The sequence below is a fragment of the Hyaena hyaena genome, unplaced genomic scaffold, assembly GCF_003009895.1.
Source record: "Hyaena hyaena isolate Hyena2069 unplaced genomic scaffold, ASM300989v1 scaffold_932, whole genome shotgun sequence".
NCBI classification, from domain to species: Eukaryota; Metazoa; Chordata; class Mammalia; order Carnivora; family Hyaenidae; genus Hyaena; species Hyaena hyaena.
In genome coordinates, this window is record NW_024081563.1 from 674268 (window position 1) to 700392 (window position 26125).

The 26125-nt window shown below is 40.8% G+C and overlaps 1 protein-coding gene across 1 annotated transcript; it reads right to left on the bottom strand.

The window, feature by feature from the left end:
- Positions 1-5537: 5537 nt before the first annotated feature.
- On the bottom strand, positions 5538-26026 carry LOC120222971. Its single transcript, XM_039221016.1, has 4 exons — positions 25868-26026; positions 21145-21246; positions 20960-21033; positions 5538-6178 (listed from the first exon to the last, which is right to left on the bottom strand). Exons 1-4 carry the CDS (start codon positions 26024-26026, stop codon positions 5833-5835), a joined length of 681 nt encoding a protein of 226 aa, XP_039076947.1. The 3' UTR covers positions 5538-5832.
- Positions 26027-26125: the final 99 nt, after the last annotated feature.

Here is a 26125-nt window from a genome sequence, read left to right on the forward strand (position 1 = left end):
CCCTCATGGGGAAGCTCAGTCCTCTTCATCAGCCCCGGAGAGAGGGGGAGGCTGAGGAAGGGGAAAATCTCCTAGGGATGGGGTCTTTGAAGAGGGCAGCCTGGGGAGAGGCCTGGAGCCTATGAGAGCATATTACACACTGCTAGAATAATATATACACACAACAGCTCTGAAGCAGGGGACTTAACCTCATTTTACAAATGTAAAAACTAAGGCTAAAAAAGGTTAGGAAACTTGGCCAAGGTCACAATGCTAGTTCTAACACCCACAAAAACTGTCCAAGGTAGGCACTGGACTCATTTTGCAGATGAGGGAACTGATGCTTAGTTGGATCAATGTAGGTCAAACAACCAAGATGTGGGGGTTCAGGGCTTTGAAACTGGGCCTGCCAGATTCCACAGCCCCCTTGTCCTAGATTATTGCAGGTGTGAATGAAGCTTGAGAGGAGATGAATCACAATGCCTGAAGATAAAACTCCTGGAGAGATAAGGGTCTCTACATCATGGTTGGTGTCAGGAGCCAGAAAAGCTCCTCTCCACAAGGAGATCCCCACACACAGGGCTGAGGGAGACTCTGACATCTCCAGGAGAGTGAGAATGACCCCAACCCCAGGGACGTCTAAGGGAAGTAGGTCACATGAATATCATGGTCTAGATAAGGAAGCCAGGGACATTGGAAACTGGTGTGGACAAGCTCATGGACAGTCATGTCTGACCAACTTTTCATTACTTAAGAGTTCTAACACATTGGCATGTTGGGGGGGGGTTGCCCACAAACTCCTCACATCTGGGTTTTGGTGTTGGAGTAACTTAGGAGGATCTCATAGGAAGGCAGGTGAATAGTAAGTGAGGTTAGGCAAGTTAGTATACATCATCCGCCTTCCTATCTTCTGGCCTTTGCTCATGCTGTACTCTTTGCCTGGACTGACTTCCTCTTCCTTTGTTAGTCATTCAGAAAATTCCTACTCATATTTTTAAAGCCCAGCTCATATGCCATCTCTTCTAAGGAATCTTCCCTGGTCCCCTGACCTGGGTTCTGCGTTCCTCAGAGGCTCTTGCAGTCTGTTGTATCCACTGTACTAACCACACTGAATTATGGTTCTTGCCCGGGAACACACCTTGTTCATCTCTGGGTCCTCAGTCGTATAGCAGGATGCTTGACACAGAGTAGGAAGTCAGTCAATTTTGCTCAACTAAACTTATAACTAATTAGACAGTTTTCCACTGGTAATGATTGGTCTGGGGAGGGAAATCTCTAGCGGGGTGCTGCAGAGCCCTGTGTATAATGATGGCATTTGGATGAAATCAGTGGGTGACAAAAAACTAAGGGAGTATGTTGCACATTAGACAACAGAATTAGCATCCCAACACTCTTGGGCAAGTAGATACACTGGAGCTACCGTGGTCCCCAAGGAGTTTAGGAGAAAAGTCGGGACTAAAACCTCACAACCAATTGCAGCCTTGACAATGGAGAAAAGGTTTTTTGAGCTGAAACTTACCTCCCCATGTAGTCCACCATTATAACAGTACTTACTAGATGCCAGGCTTCGTACCAGCTTCTGTACCACCTCCAACCAAAAAGAAGTCCAATGGGGGTGATTTTCTTGGCCTGAGACCAAGAAACAGTTACTTACAGAGCAAGAGAAAGGGGGATCCTAGTTGGGATCACAAGGCCAAGCGAGAGCTGAGGCTTTGGTTTTTACCAAAAGACAGGCATGACCACATAGGAGTTTGAGGGCTGTTTGAAAAAGAGGCAGGTCTGGGACGCCTGGGTGTCTCAGTCGGTTAAGCATCTGACTCTTGATTTCACCTCAGCACATGATCTCATGGTTCGTGGGTTCAAGCCCCGTGTTGGGCTCTGTGCTGACAGCTCGGAGCCTGGAGCCTGCTTCGGATTCTGTGTCTCCCACTCTCTCTGACCCTCCCCTGCTCGTGCTCTCTCTCTCTCTCTCAAAACTGAATAAACGTAAAAAATTTAAAAATAAATAAGTGATAAACAAACAAACATAAAAAGAGGCAGGTCCACCTTCAGGAGCCCCAGGGCATATACCAAGTCACAGAGAACATGGGTCTTTGTCACCACCCTACCAACTGTGAACCTGCTTCTTGAAAGAACCCAGGAGCTATCCTCACTGCTTCTTCATAGCCCTCACCCTTCTGAACAATGACATACACGCTCCTTGGCATGGCATGAAAGGCCTTCATGCCTAGCCTAGTTCTCAATGTATTTCTCTGTCATCCACATTAATTAATACAGTTTGTTCCATAAATATTTATTGAGGGTCTACTAAATATTACTATGCACTGTTATTCTTAGCACTGGGAATACAACAGTGAACAAAACAAAGTCCCTGCTTTATGGAGCTTACAGTCTACTGAGAAGAGGCAAACACTAATCACAATAAATAGATATAAAATATATCAGGTGGTAGTCAGTGTTTTGTACAAAAACATACGACATCAAGTAGAGTTAGAAAACACTAGTGAATGGGACTAGTTTGGTCGCGCTGGTCAGGGAATGCTTCTCTAGGGCGGTGACATCTGAGCACACTGGAAGTGGGTGGGAAACTCACGAGATTATCTGGAAAGAAGAGTGTTCCAGGCACTGAGAACAGCAGGTACAAAGGCTCTGAAAGGGGAGGGTACCTGACATGTTTGAGGAACATGAAGACCAGAGTGGCTGGAAAAGAGTGAGTAATTGGAAGATTAATAGGATATGAGGTTAGAAAGAAGATGGGGACCAGATTTTGTAGACTTTTGGGCCATCATGAGGGCTTCGAGTTTTATTCTGAGGGAGCTGGGAGCCACGGTAGAATTTCTAACAGAGAGACATGATCTGATATGGATTTAAAAGGAATTTCAAAGAATTAATAATAGGTATGGTAACACTAGGCAAAAGAAAAAAAACCAGACAATTACTAGGAAAACAACAAAGGATGTCTAAGAGTGTGGTTTGGATGTGGACAGTAATTACAATGTCATACTTATGTCAACAGTGATTGTTGTATAATATATATAAGATGTTTTTTAAAATAACAGATGCGGCCACAAAGATGAGCAAGCAAAAAGAGACTATGAGGGATGACTAGGCAGATTAGAAAGCAAACTATATACAGCTTGTACAAATGAAATACACCAAGCAAAATAAAAAAACTCAGTAGATGAATTAACCAGTAGATCAGATATAGCTGAAGAGGGAATCAGTAAACTTAAAGATAAATATGAAGAAACTGCCCAGAATGAAGCGCAGGAAGACAAGGAAATAGAAAATATCAATGAGACGAGATGACATATGGAAGATATAATGAAGCCCAAAATATGACTACTGGAGTCTGAGAAAGAAAATACAGAAAGAATGGAAGAAAGGCAATATTTTAAAAGATAATGGCTGAGGATTTTCTAAAATTATAAAAAACATGAATCCAAAAGCATGAAGCACACTTCCAAAGTAGAATAAAAAAGAAATACATGCCTAGACATGTTAGACTGAAACTGCATAATCCCCTGCACATCCCCCTCTGAGAGAGACAGAGACAGAGAGAGACAGAGAGAATTTCTTAAAAGTGGCCAGAGTAGAAGAAAAACAATAACACCTACCAAAAATAGCAATTAGACTGACAGCAAACTTCTAAATACCTATAACAAGTTGTCTTTTAAGCATGAGGATAAATTACAGACATTTGCATATAACAACAAACACCCGGGAGAATTTAATACCACAAGACCTGTACTGAGAGAGCATGTAAACATTGTACTTATGACAAATGATCCCAGAATGATGGTCTGAGATGCAAGAATGTATGCATGTAAATCCAAACATATATTGTCTATATAAAATAATACGACGATGTGTAATTTGCAAGGTTAGCAAAAAAAAAAAAAAAAAGGAACAAACTAATATACTCAAGACAATAGCATGTGGCAAAGAGGGGATGGAAAAGGTGTGAGGTTCCTGCATTCTTCAAGAAAGAAGTAAAAATGCGATTTAACTTTAGGCCTTATAAGTTACACATGCATGGGAACAGTTCAAGGATAACCACAGAAAGAAGCGGAAAAAAAAAAAAACAGGGAAAAAACCCCCAATATGTAAATCCCAAACATTAGAAGACAAAACTGAATAAGAAAGCAAATAAATAAATCTCAAAACTAAAGAAAACAGGCAAGAGATAAATGAAGCATAGAAAAGGCGTGGTAGGAAACAGAAATAAAAAAGTACAAACAAGTCCAAATATATCATAGAAAATGCAAACAGAGTAAACTTGCCCATTAAAAGAGAACATCAGATTAGAATTTTTAAAGGGTCCAGCTATATGCCATTTTCAAGAGATACAATTAAAGCATAAGGGCATGACAATGTTGAAAAAGAACAGGATGGACAACTGTGTGCCACACAAACCCAAACAAGAAGAAAAGCGCGTGTTAATGTAAGATAAGATAGACTTCAAAAATGCATTATCGAGAATAGAGAGGGTCATTACATGTTTACCAGGAATGTATAACAATTCTTCATTTGAATATTCCTAATAAAATATCTTCAAAATATATAAAATTTTTAAAAAGAACTATAAGGAGAAGCAGACGATAAATCTACCACCATAGTTGAAAATTAACACACTTCTTACAATTACTGGCATAGCATGACCAAAAAATCAGTGTCGATATAGAAACTTTGAACAATACAATTAACAAACTTCATAATAGACATATGCAGAACTCTGTGTTCAACAATTAGAGAACATACATCTTATAAAGCACATAGGAAACATTCAAAAATATTGATCATATACTAAGCCATAAAACAAGTCTCAATAAATTTCAAAGAGTTGTTATCACACAGACCACATACTCAGACTATAATGCAATTAAGATAGATTCAATAACAAAGAGATACAATAAAAATTCCCACACTTTTAGAAATTTGTAAACACACTTCTATAGAACTCACCAAATAAGTAACCACGATGGAAATGCTGAAGTACTGGAAACCGAACAATAACGAAATACGACATGTCTCAATGTGTAGAAAAGTAGTATTTGGAAGGAAATTTCTATCCTTAAATGCACACGTTATGAAACGAGAAAGGCTGACAATGAATGAGCTCCATGTCCAACGTAAGAAATCAGAAAAAGAACAACAGAATAAATCCAAAAAATGTGGAGGGAAGGAGATCAAAAAAGATGAGAGCAGAAATTAAAGAAATAGAAAACAAAGACACGATAGAGAGGAGCAGCAGGGCCAAAAGCTGGTTCTTTGAAAAGACTAATAAAATAGACAAACCTCTGGTGAGATTGATTAAGAAAAACAGGGAGAAGGCACAAATAACCAATATCAGCAATGAAAAAGGAGACATGATTACAGATTATATTCAGCAGGGAATCTTTCAAAAGGGGACTTTATGCCAATAAATTTGAGAATGCAGATAAAATGGACCAATTCCTAGAAGTCAATAACTTATCAAAATGGACTCAAGAAGGAAAACGAAATCCTGAATAGCCCTCTAATGGCTGACAGAACTGAAGAAGTAATTAAAACGCTTCCTACCAATAAACAAACAAAAGAACAAAAAAAAAGAGGCAGAATTTTCCAGCTGATATATGGATTACAGGTAGGTGAAAAGCTATTGAGCCCCTCAGCCCTGGAGGTGTCCACGTAGGACTTAAGGCAGTGGAGACCCCAGGCAGGCCACTTCTCTCTATGGGCTGCCTCCTGGGGAGATCCTTACAGGACGGCTCTCTGTGAAGTGGGGCCTGGAAAATCCCTCTACAGTCCCTGAAGGTAGGGAGCACGAGTGAGTAACATCCAGCACTCAGTTAATGCTCTGTGGTCAATGTGCTAATAAGCAAGGCCAAGGAGGAGCTCTCTCACTTGGACAGCCTCTTCGGCAGCCAGCTTCTGTAGTCTTCTGCTCACTGAGGACAAGGGGCCTGTGGAGCGGCTGGAGGAGTCTGCGTTCCAGTTGCCAAGAAACACCACACACAGCCCAAGTTGTGACTGGTTGGTGTGGGGTTGGGTGCAGGGAGGCCAAGCAGGGGCTTCTGGAGGGTGGGTAGCTCCAGGCAGAAGCCCTGAAACTGTGTCTTCACGAATAACAGAAACTTCTATCCGTTTGCAGCTGATGAGCCCTTTTAATGGTGTCCAAGCTAGCTGCAGGGTGATGGTTCTAACAGTGATGCGTGTTCTGCAAATAAGAGCTTCATCATTATTTTGAAATAATTAATATGAAAGAGGTCAATTGGATTTGAAATCGAATCACATTATCTCAAGAACTGTGAACAACAGATTTGTCAGGAGAACAACAACAACAAAAAAGCTGTTAGGTATCATTTCAGTTGTTAAACATTTTTGAACAAGTTAAAAATTGGTTTTAAATGCTTTATCACTTAGTTGTACAAGGAAAGATTTTTGTTGATGGGGACTGTTAAGAATTTGAAGAACGTATCATTAAATCAGGATTTGTGTTTAGCCATTTCAAGCATAAAACCAGATATAAAATATACATGGCATGGAAGCAGATTTCAGCCTTCTCATTTACATTTCTGAAAAGATTTTATTTAGAAATTTAAGGGGTGCCTGGGTGGCTCAGTCGGTTGGGTGTCCAACTTTGGCTCAGGTCATGATCTCATGGTTTGTGAGTTCAAGCCCTGCATCAGGCTCTGTGCTAGTATCTTGGAGCCCGGAGCCTGCTTCGGATTTCTGTGTCTCCCTCTCTCTCTGCTCCTCCCCCACTCATGTCAGTCTCTCTCTCTCTCTCTCTCTCTCTCTCTCTTTCTCTCTCTCTCTCTCTCAAAAATAAACATTAAAAAATTTTTAAAGAAATTTAATATTAATTCAATGGTAGAAAGCAAAATACCAGACCAAAATGGTTTTACTGGAGGCTTCTACCAAACAGATCATTCCCAAGTCATATAGCATCTTCCAGAATATTGTCAGAGAGACTGCTAACTCATTCTATGATACCAGCAGAACTTGAGGCCAAAAGCCAATTATGACAGCATGAGAAAGGAAAATTAAAGACCAATTTTACTCTGTGTATAAAAGGGAAAAGATCATGACCAAGTTGTGTTTATACCAGAAATGCAAAGGTAGTCTAATATGAGGAAAATCTATAAACATCATTTACCCCACTATCACATTACTGACAAAAAAAACCATAATCATCCTATAAAGTAGAAAAGGTATTTGATTAAAAAAAAATTCAACACCCTTTCATGATTTAAAAACAATAATAAAAATTTAGCATAGTGAAACAGGTGGGCACTTGCTTTAATCTGATAAAACCTGGAGAAATCTACAGTAAATAGCATTCTTAAAAGGGAAAAAAAGTTAGTGGGGTTTCCTTTAAAATACCCAACAAGACAAGGGTGGCCACTACCGTTTTTTTTCCTCTCAAATACAATACTGGAGGTTCTGTCCATCTCAGTAATACAAGAAGGATAAATTAAAGGCATAAAGATTGGAAAGGAAAAAACAAAACAGTCATTATTGTTAGCTGATATTGTTGTCCACATAGACAATACAAAAGAACATACAGACAGCTTAAAAGAAACAAGGGATCCTTGAGAAATGGTCAATGCTAGGGATGGGGCAGAAAAGTCTTCAGATGAGTAGGGGACACCTTGTAGTGCCAAAGCCAGAAAGGCAGTGCTTAAAAAAAAAAAAAAAGATGGAGGTATGTCAAAGGGACACAGGAGCCAACCTGAAGGAGCTCCCAGGGGCCAAAGATCCCAGGGCCACTTTGGAGCAACAAGACAAATGACAAAGTACTGGATTCATAATTCAAACTATTAAATAAATAGGCATGAGTTCTTACTGATACAAACAGGTGACTGGATAAACGAGTGAATGGATAGGTAAATAAAGAAAGAAGAAGAAATAAATAGTTTTTACAGAAGAATTCCAAATGATACATGTAAATACAACCCCTTCCAGAGGTAGAGCTTAAATCCTCTCCCTCTCCTTGAAGATGGGCTAGATTCTTCTAAAGAACAGAAAGTAAAAGGGGAAAAGTAACAACTGTGCAATGGAGAGACTGGGCAAATACTACCTTAACCAAGTGATTAAGGTCAACATCAGTGATGTCATGGGGATATCACATACCTCGGATATAATGTGATGAGAAGGGCACTTCAACTATACAGAACGCCTTCCAAAAACAACCCCAGACTAACTATGCGGAAAACTTCAGACAAATCCAAACTGAGGGACATTCTATAATATGCCTCAAAACTTTTAAGGGCATGAAAAACATGGAAAGACTGAGAAACTGTCACAGGCCAGAGGACAATAAAGAGAGAGAACAACTAAACGCAATGTGGTATTTTGAACTGCATCTTAGAACAGAAGAAAGACATTAGTGGGAAAACTGATAAATCCATATAAAGTCTGAAGTTTAGTTAATAGTAATATATCAATATGACTTTCTCAGTTTTGACAAATATACCATGGTGAGGAGTACACAGGGACTCTCCATACTATCTCTTTATTTACTCTTCTCTAACTATAAAATTATTTGAAAATAAAAAGTTTGCTTAAAAATATAAGTTCAGCAATAACATTAATATTAATACAAAACCAACTTCATTTCTATACACTTGCAAATGAGATAAAATATGTTAAATAACAAGATCTCCCTTACATAAATATCAAAGAAAACCATAAATATCAAAGAATAAGTCTGACACAAGATATGCAAGCCCTTATGCAGAAATTAGAAAACTATACCAAAAGACATTCAAGAATTTATTTAAAATGAAAGGGTATATATCATGTTCAAACCTAGGAAGACTCAACATCATAAATATATTCAGTTTCCTTTAAACTGATCTATAGAGTCATTGCAATTTTGATACCTTGTAGAACATGACAAGACGATTCTGAAATGTGTTTGAAATAACAAAGGACTAAGAATATGTGATATTCCTGAAGAAGAATGAGATGGGGAAGATTTAGCTGTACCCATTATCAAGATTCTTTATGAAACTAAAGTAATTAAAGTAGTGTAAAGTGATTAAAGTGGTGTCATACTGATTCAGGGACAAAAAGTTGGCCAACAACAGAGATTTGAGAAACAGACCAATACAGACATGGAATTTAGGTGTATGACAGGGGTGGCGCTTCAGATCATCAGGCTATCCATAGGAAAATAATGAAACTGACTCCCTACCTCATTACCTTCTACCACACAAAAAGTCAACTCCATTCAGATTAAAGACTTAAGTAGGAAAAATAAGCTTTTTTAAAAGTTCATTTATTTATTTTGAGGGAGACAGAGACAGTGTGAGTGGGGGAGGGGCAGAGAGAGAGAGGGAGAGAGAGAGAATCCCAAGCAGGCTCTGCACTATCAGCACAGAGCCCCATGAGGGGCTCAAACTCACGAAACCTTGAGATCATGACCTGAGCCGAAACCAAGAGTCAGACACTTAACTGACTGAGCCACCCCGGCGCCCCAGGAAAAATAAACTTTTAAACTTTTATTTGAAGAAAACAAAGAATATCTTTATGACCACAGCTCAGAAAAGACAACACAAAAAAGTGTGCTGGCTAGAAAAGATTGAATTGTTCAACTAAAATTCAATTCAATTCAGGACTTCCTGCTCATGCAAAGACACCATAAGGAAAAAAAAAAGCCACAAACTGAGAAAATATATTCAACACATATAATTGGCAAATGATGAGTATCCAAATAATTAAATAACTCCTACAAATCAGTAAAACTGATATAAATCCCAATTTTAAAAATGGACAAAAGATGTTAACAGTCATTTCACGGAATAAACATGAATGGCCAATAAAGTGAAAAAAGTAAGTCACAGAAGACTTGTATGACACTATTTTTACAAAGCTCAAAACCAGTATGATGCTATTTTAAAAAGCTCAAAACCAAGCAAATAAATAATGTATTGGTTAAGCATTTCCACAAATACGAAAAAAATATATCAATTTTTTTTACTGTTTATTTTGAGAGAGAGGGAGAGAGCATAAGAGGGGGAAGGGCAGAGAAAGAGAGAGAGAGAATCTCCAGCAGGCTCTGCACTATCAGCACAGACCCGGACATGGGGCTCGAACTCATGAAACCGTGAGATCATGACCTGAGCAGAGATCAAGAGTTGGATGCTTAACCGACTGAGCAACCCAGGCGCCCCAAAAAATATATCAAAAAAAGCAAGGGAATGTTAAACACAAGACTTAAGAAATGGTAATTTCTGGTGGGGGGGATGGTAGGAAATAGGACAGAAAAAGACACAGAGATAGATGCTATCATTAATGTTGCTCTTGCATGGAGTTGTGACTTCTTCAGTTTTCATTATTATATTTCTTTATAACTCATATATATAATTTGTATTATATATCCAATATTTTCATATGAACAAAAAGAGAATAGAAAAATAGGATGAAGTGAGGAATGAAAGCTCTTTTGGAGAGTTGTGTTGTTAGGGGAATAGAGAAAGTCATAGTTGCACAGGATGTGCGATGAATAAGGTTTTAGATGTTTTTTTAAAGACAGGAGCAATAGGAGATAACGGAATGACAGAATAAGGGCTTTGGTGAACTAGCTTTCCCTTTAAAACAATAAAATTATGGGCAAACCAACTAAAATCAACCATTTCAAAACTTGCAATTAACCAAAGACACAGAATGAAGTGAAAATCATCGATCCAAGAAAAACTACTGAATCTTGGTAAGACAACGGGTTCTGTGACATTTTAACTTGTAATTAATTCCCATCCTTCCTTCCCTCTCTAGCTCAGTAGAATAGCAGGCAAAGGTTGACTAAATTGCAGACAACAGAGAGGCCTCACTGCTTTGGCCAGGAATGTAAAAGGAAATCTTAGAGAATGGGATGACCATAGGAAACTTTGAAAAGCTCTGATATATTCCCAGGTATCTAAAGGGCTGTGCACATATTCAAGGCTGTGCAAATGCCCAAAAAAGAGCTGGAAGAGGAGACACCCCAAGTCACTCACTTCTGGCTGTCTGTAAGGCCTTATACAAGAAGAATGTGAAAGCTAAGGCTGCTTGTAAGTTGGTTAGTTTGAAGTATGCCTTCTCACACAGATCCCCTTATCAAAGGGTGGAAGACAAACAGACAAGGCATTTAAGGAAACCCAACCAATCACTGGCTGACCACCCAAGTATACTTACCCAGGTGTGATCTCCTAGGAATCCAGGTTTTAAAATAAGAACAAGAACCATTTAACCTTTGAAAAATAAGCTAACAGAGAACTCAGGGGCCGCATAGTGCAAAGAATATAGAATCCACAGAATTAGCCAAGAAAAGTAACTAATCAAATAAACAGTAATGAGAAAAATAACCACCACCACCACCACCCCACACACACACACACACACACACACACACACACACACACATCCCAGAAAAACAAATCTTGAAGGTAGGAGAAGTTGATACCAGAGTTGTTATAATAGAGTATCTAAAATGCCCAGTTTTGAGGGCACCTGTCTGGCTCAGTCAGAAGAGGATGTGACTCTTGATCTGGGGGTTGTGAGTTCAAGCCCCATGTTGGGTATAGAGATCACTTAAATAAATAAAATCTTTTTAAAAATGCCCAGTTTTGGGGGCACCTGGGTGGCTCAGTTAGTTAAACATCTGACTTCAGCTCAGGTCATGATCTCATAGTTCATAAGTTTGAGCCCTGCATCAGGCTCTGTGCTGACAGCTTGGAGCCTGGAGCCTGCTTTGGATTCTGTGTCTCCCTCTCTCTCTGCCCCTCCCCTGCTTGTGCTCTCGCTCTCTCTCTCTCTCAAAAAATAAATAAATAAACTTAAAATAAATAAAAAATAAAAATGCCCAGTTTTTGACAAAAAATTATGAGATATGCAAAGAAACAGTAAAGTATGTTACATGTACCAAAAAAAAAAAAAAAAAAAAGGCAGCCCACAGAACTTGTCCCTGACGGAGTCCACGTTTGAAACTTAATATACAAAGATTTTAAATTATTACTATAAGTATTTTCAAAGAAATAAAAGAAAGCATATCCACAGAATTAAGGAAAAGTATGCAAATAATGTCTCACGAAACAGAGCATACCAATAAAGACATGGAAATCATTTAAAACATCAAATAGAAAATTTGGAGCTGAAAAGTATAGTAACTGAAATGAAAAACTGTCTTAGAGGGGCTCAACAACATATCTGAGCTGGCAGAAGAGAGAAAGGGTAAAGCTGGTGATAGTTCAATAGAAATTATCTAGTCTGAAAAGCAGAAACAAAAAGGAACCAAGAAAAAGAAAAACAGCTTGCACAAACCCTCAGGACACCACCAAAAGTATCAACATATATATAATGGGAGTACCAAACAAGCAAGAGGAAGAGAAAGGGGCCAAAACATTACCAGCTTGATGAAAAATATTAATCTGTACACTTAAGTAAATGCAAGTAGAACAAACTCAAAGAGATCCACACCTAGACACATCATAGTGTAACTGATGAAAGCAAATACTAAAAGAAAATCTTGAATGCAGCAAGAGAAAAATGACTTATTGTATATAAGGGACCCTCAATAAGATTAACAGCTGACTTCTCATCAGAAACCATGGAGGCCAGAAGACAGTATGATGGCATCTTCAAAATATTTACAGAAAAAGGGGCGCCTGGGTGGGTCAGTTGGCTAAGCGTCAGACTTCGGCTCAGGTCATGATCTCGCGGTTCATGGGTTTGAGCCGCTCGTCGGACTCTGTGCTGACAGCTAGCTCAGAGCCTTGAGCCTGCTTCCGATTCTGTATCTCCCAATCTCTCTGACCCTACCCTGCTCACACTGTCTCTCTCTCTCTCAGAAATAAATAAAACACTTAAAATTTTTTAAAAAAATATTTGCAGAAAAAGACTGTCAAGTGAGAATTCTCTATCTAGCTAAACTGCACTTTGAACATGAAAGAGAAGTTAAGATAAACAAAAACTGAAAGAATTTGTTGCTAGCCAACTTATCCTACAAGAAACCCTACTCTCAGCCTTAAATTAAGGGACACTGAATGGTAACTTGAAATAGGTATTATGAAAGAAAGTATTTTTGTTTGTAACACATATTCTCCTACCTGTTTTAAAAGACAACTGTTGTAAAGTAATAATAATAAAACTGTGTTGATGGGCTTATAGTGTTAAGAAGTAATTGGTATGATGATAACACTACAAAGAAGGAAAAGAGGGAACAGAGGCATATTGGAACAAAGTTACTATTGAAATTAAATTAGAATGAATTCACAGTAGATTGTTTCTAGTTAAGATGTTAATTGTAATCCCCAGGGCAACTATTAAAAATCTAACTAAAAATATATGGTTAACAAGGAAATTAAAAAGCTAAAGTAGAAAATATCTACTTAACACAAAAGAAGAGAGGAACTGAAAAACAAAGGAACAGAAAAGACAAATGACATACAAAAAGCATATATTAATCCTTCACAAACTCTTCCAAAAATAGAGGAGGAAACACACTTCCCAACTCATTCTGTATAGCCAGTATCACCCTGATACCAAAACCAGACAAAGACATCACAAGAAAACTACATACCAATATATCATATGAATACAGATGTAAAAATCCTCAACAAAACACTAGGAAACCAATTCCAGCAATGTATAAAAAGTATAATATAACATGACCAAGGAGGACTTATTTCAGAAATGCAAAGTTGGTTTATCATTTGAAAATTAATCAATGTAATACACTATATAAATAGAATAAAGCATCAACTTCAGATGATCATCTCAAAAGATGCAGAAAAGGCATCTGACAAAATCCAGCACCTATTCATGGCAAAAATACTCCGAGAACTAGGAAGAGTAGAGAACTTCCTCAGTTTGATAAAGGGTATCTATAGAAAACCCACAGTTAACATCACACTTAATGGAGAAAGACTCAATACCTTCCTCCTAAGATCAGGAACAAGCCAAGAATGTCTGCTCTCATCACTTCTAGTCAACATTGTACTAGAAGATCTAGTCAGGGCAATCAGTCAAGAAAAAGAAATGAAAAGCATCCAGATTAGAAAAGAAAAGTAAAGCTATATTTGCAGATGACATGATCTTGTACATAGAAAGCCCTAGGGAATCCATTAAATAAACATTTGAACTAATTAAGTTCAGGAATGTGACAGGATAGAAGAAGATCAAGAAACAAAACTCAAGTGTGTTTCTATGTACTAGTAATGAACACTCTGGAAGTGAAGTTAGGAAAATAATCCCATTTATAATAGCAGTAAAAAGAATAAAATACCTAGGAATATATTTAACCAAAGAAGTGTAAGACATGTACACTGAAAACTACAAAACACTTCTGAAAAAAACTAAAGAACTAAATGGAAAGACATCTCATGTTCATGGATTAGAAGGGTTAATGTTGTTAGATAACAATACTTCCTAAAGGGATATATAGATTCAATATAATCCCAATAAAAATACCAGCTGTTTTTCTACAGAAATTGGCAAAATGATCTAAAAATTCATATGGAAATGCAAGGGACTTAGAATAGTCAAAACAGTCTCGCAAAAGAAAAACAAAGTTGGAGGACTCCCATTTCCTGATTTCAAAACTTACAACATAGTGATCAAGATGGTGTGGTCTGGCATAGTGACAGACATACAGATCAATGAGGTAGAATTAAGAATCCAGAAAATTATTCTTTACATTTAGGATTTATGGTCAGTTGACCTTTGACAAGGTTTCCAAGATAATTCAAAGGGGGGGGGGAAATACTCTTTTCAAAAAAAGGTGCTAGAACAACTAAACATCCATATTCAGTAGAATGAAATTTGGACTCCTGCTTCCCACCATATACAAAAATGAACTCAAAATGAATCATTGACCTAAATGTAAGAGCTAAAATCATACAATTCCTGTAAGACAAAGCGAGAAGAACTCTTTGTGACCTCGGGTTAGGGAATGTTTTCTTGGATATGATGCAAAATGCTCAAGTGTCAAAAAATTGATCAATTGGACTTTCCCCAAATTAAAAATTTTTGTGCATCAAAGTACACCATCAAGAAAGTAAAAGACAACTCACACAATGGAGGAAATATCTGCAATTCATGTATCTGATAAGAGACCTGTATCCAGAACATATAAAGAATACGTACAGCTCAACAGTAAGACAATCTAACTTTAAATGGGCTAAGGATAAGTGTCCATCAACGGACGGGTGGATCAAGACGACGTGGTTTATCTATACGATGGAATACTACATGGCAATGAGAAAGAATGCAATCTGGCCATGTGTAGCAACATGGATGGACCTTGAGGGTATTATGCTGAGTGAAATAGGTCAGGCAGAGAGGGACAAATACCATATGTTTGCACGTATAGGAGGATTAGGAGGAACTTAACGGAGGACCGTGGGGGAGAAGAAGGGGGGAAACGAGGGGAGAGGGAGGGAGGCAAACNGGGGGAAATAGTGGGGGAGGGGGAGAGAGGCAAACCACGAGAGACTCTTGAATGCTGAGAACAAACTGAGGACTGATGGGTGTGGGGGGAAAGGGGGGAGATGGGCATGGAGGAGGGCACTTGTGGGAATGAGCACTGGGTGTTATATGGAAACCAACTTGACAATAAACTATTTGTAAAATAAATAAATAATAAATGGGCTAAGGATTTGAATAGACATTTCTTGAAAGGAGATACAAAACAGCCAATAAACACATGAAAAGATGTTCGACATCATTAGCTATTAGGGAAATGCAAACCAAAACCACAATGAAGCACCCCTTCATATTTAGTAGGATAACTATAATAAAAAAGACAGACAGTAAAAAATGTCAGTGAGTATATGGAGAAATTGGAATATAAAATGGTACAGCCTCTTTTGCAAACAGCTCCTCAAAAAGTTACAAATGTAGATTTGCCGTATGACCAAGTTATTCCACTTCCTAGGTATCTACCCAAGGGAAAAGCAAACACACACCCACGCAAAAACTTGTGCACAAATGTTCAGAGCAGTATTATTCATAATACCAAACACGAACACCACTGAAATGTCCATCAGCTGACAAACAGATAGGACAAACAAAATGTGGCCTAGTTCATCACATGGAATATTATTTGGCAGTGAAAAGGAATGCTACATCAACAACATGGATGAACCTCTAAACCATTATGCTAAATGAAAGAAGCCAGTCAGAAAGACCAATGTACTGTATGATCACATTTATATAAAATGTCTAGACTAATCAATAGATAGAGACAGAAAGTAGATTAGTGGTTACCTATGACTGAGGGGAGGGGAGTAATGGGGAGGGGCTGTTAATGAGTATGAAGCTTCTTTTGGGGGCGGATAAAACTGTTCTAAAGTTGATTGCAGTGATGGTTACACAACTCTGAATATACTAAAAAACAAGAGCACCCTTTAAAAGACTGAATTTTATTGTATTAGATATGCCTCAATAAAGCTGTACAAAAATATGGGAGCAATAACAGAATGTCTGTGTGTGCTAATGATCCTGTAGAGAGGGGGAACTTGCTGGAACAATGTCTTCGAGTGAAGGGACCAGAGTCTGATGACAGCAGGGCCAGTTTATCCATAATAACAGAGAAGAAGGCAGACTATGTGAGTACAGGTGCTGTTTGGTGGTTAGATGTGGTGATGGGAATCTGTGCAGGTTTTATTCTGATGGTTTTAATTCTTGAGGCAAATGGAAAGCTCGAGCACAGGCTGGAAGGGGAGATATCAGGAGATTTGAGGAGAAAGAAGATACAAAATAGTCAACAATGAAGGTAGGAGAGCAAATGACCCAGGGGAGTGCAGTGGAGCAAGCAGAAAGTTGGAGTTAAACTGGTCTGGAGTTTTGCCCTGTAGATTATGCTAAAGTACAAACAGGGCAAAGGAAGTGAGGATGTATGCAGGGCTACGGTTATTGAGATGGACCATGGAATCTTAGCTGATTAAAGGGAGGGCATGGGAACACGGAGGAAGTAATGGGTAGTGAAAGCGTTCAGTCTTAGTGGTGTGGAGGGGTTGTTGGAGTTGCGGACCTAGAGGGAGTAAACTAGAAGGATAAGAAATGCTGGCTGGATGGCAGGATGCCTGAAACAAGAGTACAGAGGTCATGCAGTGATAGGTACGGATAAGAAGAAGGGTAAGACGGGGCACCTGGGTGGCTCAGTCGGTTAAGCGTCCAACTTCAGCTCTGGTCATGATCTCATGGCTTGTGGGTTCGAACTCTGCGTTGGGCTCTGTGCTGACAGCCAGCTCAGAGCCTGGAGCCTGCTTCAGATTCTGTGTCTCCCTCTCTCTCTGAGCCTCCCCCCCCCCCAATCACTCTGTCTCTCTCAGAAATAAACAAAACATTAAAAAAAATTTTTTTTTTCAGAAATAAGAAGGGTAAGACTACTGAAGAAGGTGGCTGAGGTGGGGTTGAAAGGCAAGAGCATTATAAGAAAGCGGATCAAGGAAGTGAGACAAGAACGTTGGAAAGATTATCAATGCAGATATTAAAATCACCAAGTAGGACTGGGGTAGTGTTAAAGAGTGACAGCAAGCTAGTGGCTAAATTCTAGAAATGAGGTATGATGGGGGCAGGTACGAGTGTATCCCTATACCTGACTATAACACAGATGGGTGGGTAATGGTTTAGTCTGATGACTTGAAATTTAAAACAAGGTGGTTGATATTTACATAATCATAAAGTATTTCCCCACAGACCACTTACAAAGGAAAAAAGAGCAACTAAAATGGAGAAACCTGGCAGACACCACCTTAAACAAATAGCCAAAGTGTACAAAACCAGTATTGGACAAACTGACATCATGTGCCTTCTGACATAAAACATTGAAGACACATCTTTTGTTAGGTATTCAGCCTAAGGAGGACATAACAACTAAATGCAATGTGAGATCCTGGATTAGATCCTGGAAGAGAAAAATTGCATTAGTGGAAAAACTGATGCAATCTGAATAAATTCTATACTTTCATTAATAGTATTTTACCAATGTTAATTCCCTAATTTTGATAATTGAACTATAGTTGCATAATTTATTAATACTTAAGGAATCTGCGTGAAGGATAGGTGAGAATTCTTTGTACCACTTTTATGACTTTTAAAGTCTGAAGTTATTTAAAAATAAAATTTTTTAATGCCAAAAAAAAAAAAAGGTTTTTTGAGGAGGAGAGAAAGAAAGTGTCTGGAAGATCAATTAGAGTGAGGACACCTACCTTCACCTGCAGGCCTCCTGTCAAGAGTATATATGAGGGGGTTGCTGGGGAGCAGAGTGCTCAGGGGAAAGCCAATTTCTATTCAAGCAGGGGGCAGACAGTCAAGGGATGTTCGGGGGAATTTTTGATTATCATAGTAACTGGAGATCACTAGTAACATTTAGTAGGCATGGACCTGGATACCCAGTATCCTGCAGTGAAGAAGACAGCTTCATATAGCAAAGAGTTATACTGCATCCCATGCAACTTTAGACTATCCCATCAGACGATCACGTAGCTGAAAAATCCATTCACTGCATTCATTTATGCATTCAACAAACATTTATTAAGAGAGCCTCTTGGGGCACCTGGGTGGCTCAGTCAACTTCAGACTTCAGCTCAGGTCATGATCTCACAGTTCGTGGGTTGGAGCCCTGCGACCGGCTCTGCGCTGACAGCTCAAAGCCTGGAGCCAGCTTTGGATTTTGTGCCTCCCTCTCTCTCTGCGCCCCACCCCCCACATACTTGTGCGCGCTCTCTCTCGCTCTCTCTCTCTCTCTCAAAACTAAATAAACATTAAAAAAATTTAAGAAGGGGCACCTGGGTGGCTCAGTCAGTTAAGCGTCAGACTTCAGCTCAGGTTATGATCTTGCGGTGGGTGAGTTGGAGCCCCACGTTGGGCTCTGTCCTGACAGCTCAGAGCCTGGAGCCCGTTTCAGATTCTGTGTCTTCTCTCTCTCTCTCTCTCTCTCTCTCCCCCCTCCCCCGCTCACACTCTGTCTCCCTCTCCTTCAAAAACAAATAAAACATTGAAAACATTTTTAATTAAAAAAAGAGACCCTATTATGTACTAAACACTGTTTTAGGTAATAGAGATATATCAAGGCATGAAAAAGACAAAAATCTCTGCCCTTCTAGAGCTTACAATACAGTAGGAAAGTTAAATAATTAGTGACAAATGCAACAAAGGTGTAGTTTATATACTATAGAAGAGGGTGAGGAGCACTATGGAAAAAAATAGAGTGGGGTACATGCTAGGGGAGAGCTATGATTTTAAAGAGGATGGTCAAGCTAAGCCTCACTGAGTAAGGGACATCTGAGAAGAGGTCTGAAGGAAGTGAGGGCACGAGCCTTGTACATATTTGGGGGAAAAGCACTCTAGCTCTAGGGGATGGTCCAATACAAACCCCTGAGGTGGAGGTGTGCTTACTATGTTATGTGCTTACTATGTTCAGGTAGCATAAAAGAGGCCAGTATGTGTGGGATAGAGGGAATAAGTGGTAGGAGAGAGTGTCAGAAAGGTTATGGGGGCCAGACCATGTAATATGTACTGACTTTTCCAGAAATTCAACAAACCATACAAATTGAGGGAGGGCTGCACTTTGTTTTGTTTAAAACTTTATGAAGAATAACAATTCTTTATATTCATGAACAATGGCTTGGAAAAGCACATCATCTTATCCACCCATGGTTTCTGAGTCAGCAATCAACACACATGTAAGTGTCACATCCCCAGGTGCAAGTATTATTACCGGCAAGACCATCCATTATGTCTTCCAGTGAAATTATATGCCAGCCTTTACATATTGAAATACATATTATTTTATTATAAATTACTCTTCCTTTACTTCTCCATTATATTACAGTTAGGACATTACGTTGGTTTGGGGGGAATTATGTATGTAGACAGATTCTATTACCTATGAACTTCATTTCAGAATAAAGGGGCATTTCAAAATATAAATTATAAAAACTGGAGCGTTGATTCCAATAGGTATGAGAACCACTAAGGCATGGCAAGAAAATGAAGGGACTATTCAGAAGCCAGCATGAGAATGGAGATTTTGCTGGTGACTGACAGCAAGTTCCAGAAGGCTTGGTTAAAGGATTTCAGGATGGGGACAGAAAAGAGGGCATCCAGGGCTGTGTGGAGATATAACTAGGAGAAGCCTGATCTTCTTGTGGTGACCAACATGATAAAGGATAAAGGGCCTGGTTCACTTTTGCATCTAAGTTGCTTCCAACCCTGCAGGTCTCTGCCTGTTTAACACAATAGACTGGGAGAATAAAGAGGAGTCTCTCCTCAGTGAGGCCAGAAGCAGGCCAAGACCCAGCTCCATTTGTTTTAATTTATTTTAATTTATTATTCATTTATTTATTTTTACCCACAGAACAGTCCAGAACCCCGGCTAAGCTCATAACTGCTCTCAGGCCAAACTCATTGCTATAAACAATGCACCTCTAACCTGCTTAGAGATGGGAAAGAGACAGATACAAAGATGAAAAACAGTAACACAGAAAGACAGAAGCATTCAGAAAGAAGAATCATGGGGGTAGGGTCAGAGACAGGTAGGGAGAAAACAAAGTCAAAGACCAAGAGAGATCATATATTTTTTTTTCATTCACGACAGTCATAATTTATTGGAAATTTTCTAGGGGCCAGGCACTGGGCAAAGTGATTCACATGTATCGTCTCAGGTGTAGATTATTGGACTCCCATTTGACAGATGAGGAAACTGAGGCCTATTTGGGTGATGTAGATGGCTCAAGGTATCATGGCTAGTTTTGACTAGTAGAGTCAGGGTTCAGCCTTCTAGGTCTGGGTTGTCTAGCATGTCTCAGAGAAGGAGACAGGCAGAAACATAGAGACGTACAGACAGTAAGATGGAGGTGGGGAGGGAGAGGAGCGGCAGAGAGATGGAGACTTCAGACACGCACGCAGACGATCACGTGAGCTGAAGACCTGCACAGAACCATTTCCCAAGAGACAGGGGTGGGGGGTGGAGAGTGGGCACGGGCGATGAGCTCCGCAGGGTACTCACCTGGTTGCTGTCTGGGGCTGAAGGGGCACTCGCCCTCCCTTTGCTACCCGCACGATCCTCCGCAACCCGCTGACCTACGGTTAAGAGGCCGCCCAGGTAAAAGCTCGCCCAGACCCCACCCCTCTTGCGCTCCAGCCCGGCCTCGTTCCCTCACACCCCCCATCCCCGTCTTAACAGCGTCTCACCAGACACCTCCTGCCGTCCGTGCCGCCGCTGCCGAGCGCGAGCAGATTCGAGGGACCGAAGGCTAGATCTAGTGAACACACTGGAAGCGTCCCTCCCGCCGGCTGGAGAAGAAGCGGGTTCCGAGGCCTCCACAGCTACTGACCGCTCTCGGGCTCCCATTGGAGGAGTGCCCTCCTGCCTTCCCTGGGATTGGCTGGAGATGGAAACACTTTAGTTTTAGCCCCCAGGCCGGGATCCAGGCCGAAGAAAACTCCGCCCCCTTTGGGGTCTTTGATTGGTTTATGAGCCAAGCCCACCCTTTAATAGGATTGGCCAGGAGAGAGGACTTGTCGTTGCCCGTTGCCAGTCTGTTTGACAGGGCTTCGGGAATTAGTTGGGAACACGCAGACTCGAAGCCCAAAGCGAGGCTGGGCGTCAGTCAAGTAGATTCTCGGCTCCTTGACATCTTACTCTCCGTGAGCCATCTTGCCTAAGCCAACGTTCTGCTAAGAGACACGACTTTACCCCACTTGCAGGGATTTCTGATCCAGGTTTCTTTTGCTCAAAATGAACACACTACCTAATTTCATCCATGGAAGATGAGGTGGTTATGGGGCTCTGGCCAGTCACCCGCCAGCTCCTGCTGCTTACTAGGACATTGGTCAAGTGACAACCTCACTAGGAGCCTGTTTAACCATCTGTGAAATGGGAAGATAATTTTGAAATCTTTCCTAACAATGCTGTTGTGCGGATTGAGAGGACACAAATTAATTGCCTGGAACATATATAGTTAAGGTCTCCCCTCCTAATTCTTGCTTTTTCCATTGTTTCAGACTGAAGGAACTATGGCCCCAGAGACGTAAACTGATTGGCTTGAGGTCACACAGCAACAAGACCCTGAATAAACCCAGGTTCTGTTTACTCAGGGAGGAGAGACAGGAAGGACATCTCTGTTATCAGGGATTCTTAATTGGGGTTGATGGACCTTCAATCCAGTCCCGGGACAGGGTTTTGAGGGGCCCATGAATTTGGATGAAAAAAGTATACATCTTTATTTTCGCTCTAATTGAAATTTGGCATTTTTTTCAGTAAAGAATGTAAAATAGTAGTAGTACTTGTGATTCTGTCACCAAGAGAAATCACAGAGATTTTCATATTACATTATAGATGTTGCAGATCTCTTGAAATATCGTGTAATCTCATCTATATTCTAAATTCATGATAGGGGCGCCTGAGTGGCTCAGTCCATTAAGCTTCCAACTCCTGATTTCAGCTCAGGTAATGATCTCATGATATGTGAGACTGAGCCTTTCATTGGGCTCTGCACTGAAAGTGTGGAGGCTGCTTGGGATTCTCTCTCTCTCTAAACAAACAAACAAACAAACAAACAAACATTTTAAAAAATCATGACAGTCATTTGGCCCTCCACTACGACTTATGATTTAAGGGATTAGTGAGGAGCACATATATTACCATAGCACATATATGCTTTTTCCATATTTTAATAACTATAGTTCAATATAATTAGTTTCTTTTGTAACTCTGGGTATTTTATTTTATGCATCTAAAAGATACTGTTTTTGTTTTGTTTTGTTTAAGAAGAAAAAAATAAAGGCCCATAGGCTTCACCAGATCACCAAACAGGTCCATGGCACAAACTTGTCTTAAACTCTGGGATCCATGAAGACAGACTTAGTTTATCATGTTTCCTTATTGTATCCCTATCACTCAGTTTAGTATTAGACACACAGTAAGTATTCAATCAATATTTACTGAATGAATAGGATTCATCCCGAATCATCCTCCATACCTCCAACCAAGGGAACCATTACTGGCACCCTTGGTCACCTGAGAAGGAGGGATATTCCTGAATCTAGTTTTGTCCCTGCCCATCTGCTTTTGTTCACAGAAGTAGATGGAACTTTAAAGTTCTGGTCCCAGGAGATTCTGGGAACCTCACCCCCAGGAACATAGCCCTCTGCCGCAGAGGAGTGGGGTAAGCTATGAAGGATACAAAGACAAGTAGCTTCAGCATGGGAACAGGCCCTGGGGCACACTGGGTCCATGACTCCTTGTCCTCCACCTGGTCCTCTTCCTGGTTTCTGTTTAGGCTTCCAGCACATGGGGCCCGTCTTCTCTGGTCTTCAGCAAAGACTATATTTTGGAGTTGGATGTGACCTTAAAGACCTTCAAGAACAGCTCTCCCTTTTGGAGGCCCAAACTGGGCAGGACCTGAAGTCACACCACACACTGAGGAGTGAGGACGTGGAAAAGATGTCACTCTAGGCAAAGAACATCCTCTCCTCCCATGCCTTAACCCAAAACATAAGCACCCTAGCCAACTATATTAGAATCCCAGAACTGGCTTCTAACTGTCCCTGCAGCCAGAGGCCTTCTCTGACAGGGTGGGTGAAGAAGAGCCTCAAACGCCAGGATGAGAGGCTGGGGATTTGATTAGGGGAGCAGAGAGGAATCAGGGAAGAGCATGATGAGAGCCAGGCTTCAGAGGCCTGCTTTAGGGCTGGACTCCATCTTGGGGTTCTGGGAAGGCTGCCTCTCTAGGGTTGATATCCCAGCATGCTTGACCTGAGTTTGCAGAAGGGAAAACTCAGACCCTCTAGCGAGGGTGATGGAATCACATTGTGAAGCAGAGCACACTGAGGGAAAGCTACCCAGGCCGTCTGTCTCTCAGACTGGCCTCTTCCTGGCCCACTCCAGGCCCTTTGCCCTTGCTGTTTCCCCCCTCCTTCACCACCTGATAATTGGGACTGGCCCCTGATACTGCACAGAGGTACCTTTTTCCTCCGCATAAGATGCCTTCTACTCGGGATCCTGCACTCTCAGCTCTGGCCCTCAGGCAAGATGTTCCTCTTTCTGGGCCAGAGTCCCTTCTACCCACCTCTGACAATGCGGTCCCAGGTCAGAACCACAGGTATCAAAGCCTTCATGCTCTCCCCCAAACACTTATCAGAATCATGGAGTATGTCCAAGATCTGGTGTTCCAATTATTTCACAGAGGTGGGACAAGGGAGGGAAGGGGCCTTGCCAAAGGTCCCACAACAACCTGGCAGTCATCCCTGACTCCTCTTTTCCCATATCCCAAGCCCACTGATTCCATCATCTTAAAAGCTCTCATATAATAGAGAGGTCTTTTGTGCTGGAGAATTTTAATTAATTTATGTAGATACTTCCCCCTCAAGGAGATGGAGCTTAACTTCCCACTCCCTAGGCATGAGCTACACTTAGTGGCTTCCTTCCAAAAAGCACATAGGGAAAGAACATAGTACATAGAAAGAGGGATGGGGGGAGGGGAGGAGTAACTTTACAGTGGAAAAACCTGACATACCCCACTACTTCAGCCAGGTGATCAGAGTTAACATCAACAATGTAAGACATAGTGATAGTATGTACCCTTGATATGATGAGACTGGCATTTTCTTTCTGTGGTCTTCCTTGCCTAAACCCATAACCCCAATCTAATCATGAGAAAAAAACATCAGACAAATCCCAATTGAGGGACATTCTACAAAATACCTGACCAGTATTCCTCAAATGTTGATGACTCCAGGTCATCAAAAACAGGGAAATTCTGAGAAACAGTGACAGCCAGGAGGAGCCTGTGGAAACATGATGACTAAATTTAATACGTTATTTTGGATGGCATCCTGTAACAGAAAACTTACATTAAAAACTAAGTAAATCTGAATAAAATACGGACTTTAGTTAATAATACTGTATTGATACTGGTTCATTAACTGTGATAAATGTACCATACTAATGTTAAGATGTTAACAACGGGAGAAACTGGCTGTGGGGTATACCAGCACTCTCTATATTATCTTTGCAATAATTCTATAAATCTAAAGCTGTTTTAAGATTTTATTTTTCTAAGTAATCTCTACACTAAAGGTGGGGCTGGAACTCACAATCCTGAGATCCAAGAGACTGAACCAGCCAGGTGCCTCCAAATCTGAAACTTCTAAAGGAAAAATTTTATTTTAAAAACCTTCCATATCTGCCCATTAAGCCAATCTCACCTGAGGAAGAGCGTCAACTTCTCAGGGCTCTGCTCTCCCTCCCTCCAAACCATTCTCCTGGCAGCCAGCAGAGGGCATCCGCTAAAATTCAAATCAGACTGTATCCAAAGCCTCCCATTAAACAGGGGCGTTGCATGGAAAATTCGGGAGGTATATTGCCGGAGACCAACCTGGATATTTGTATAAGTTATTATTATGAGGCACAAAGAATCTGGAGGCATTTCTGGTGTCCGCTGAAATAAAGTTTACCGTATCCAAAATTTGAAACAACTCGGCCTTTCCTGAGGTCTCCCAGATAGTCAGCCTGAGACACCCAACTGCCGACCCCTCCCCTCTCAGTCACACAGCTACATAGTCATCTCCCTTTGCTTTCCCCTTATCCCTATGCACTCTTCCGCTCAAGCCATATTTTCTTGCCTTCTCTTCCAGGCCCAGTTCCAGGGACCCTGCACCCTCTCCCTAATACGAGAGCGCATCCCTGTATTAGGATGTAATGTCTCGACAGATTGCCATTTTTTTTAACTACATGCAAATGAGAAAAAAAATGGATTCCAATGGCTCCCCACGCCCAGTTCACACTAGGCCCGAGGAAAGGTTTGACGCATGATTAATAAAAAGATGAATCACTAACAAATGGATATTCCAGGGCGCAGGGCGTTTCTGTGCGCCTGCGTGAAACGGGACGGCGTGGGAAGCTGTTTGCTACCTGGCTGGTCCACTGGAGCCGCCCATGGGGGGGTGGGGCTTCTTCAGCCTTGCCCTGCCATTGGCCAGGATGGTCCGCATTGGCCTGACGCAACACCTCTGCGGTCCTGCAGAGCTCGCCCCCAGAAAACCGAACACCCCCTCCCACCGCCACCACCATCTTGCAGGCCAGTGCGTAGAAAGGAATGGCGTTTTGAGGGCCTGTGTGGGACTGGAGACTGGCTCCTGGGGATAGCTCGCCAAGCGGGACAAAAGACTG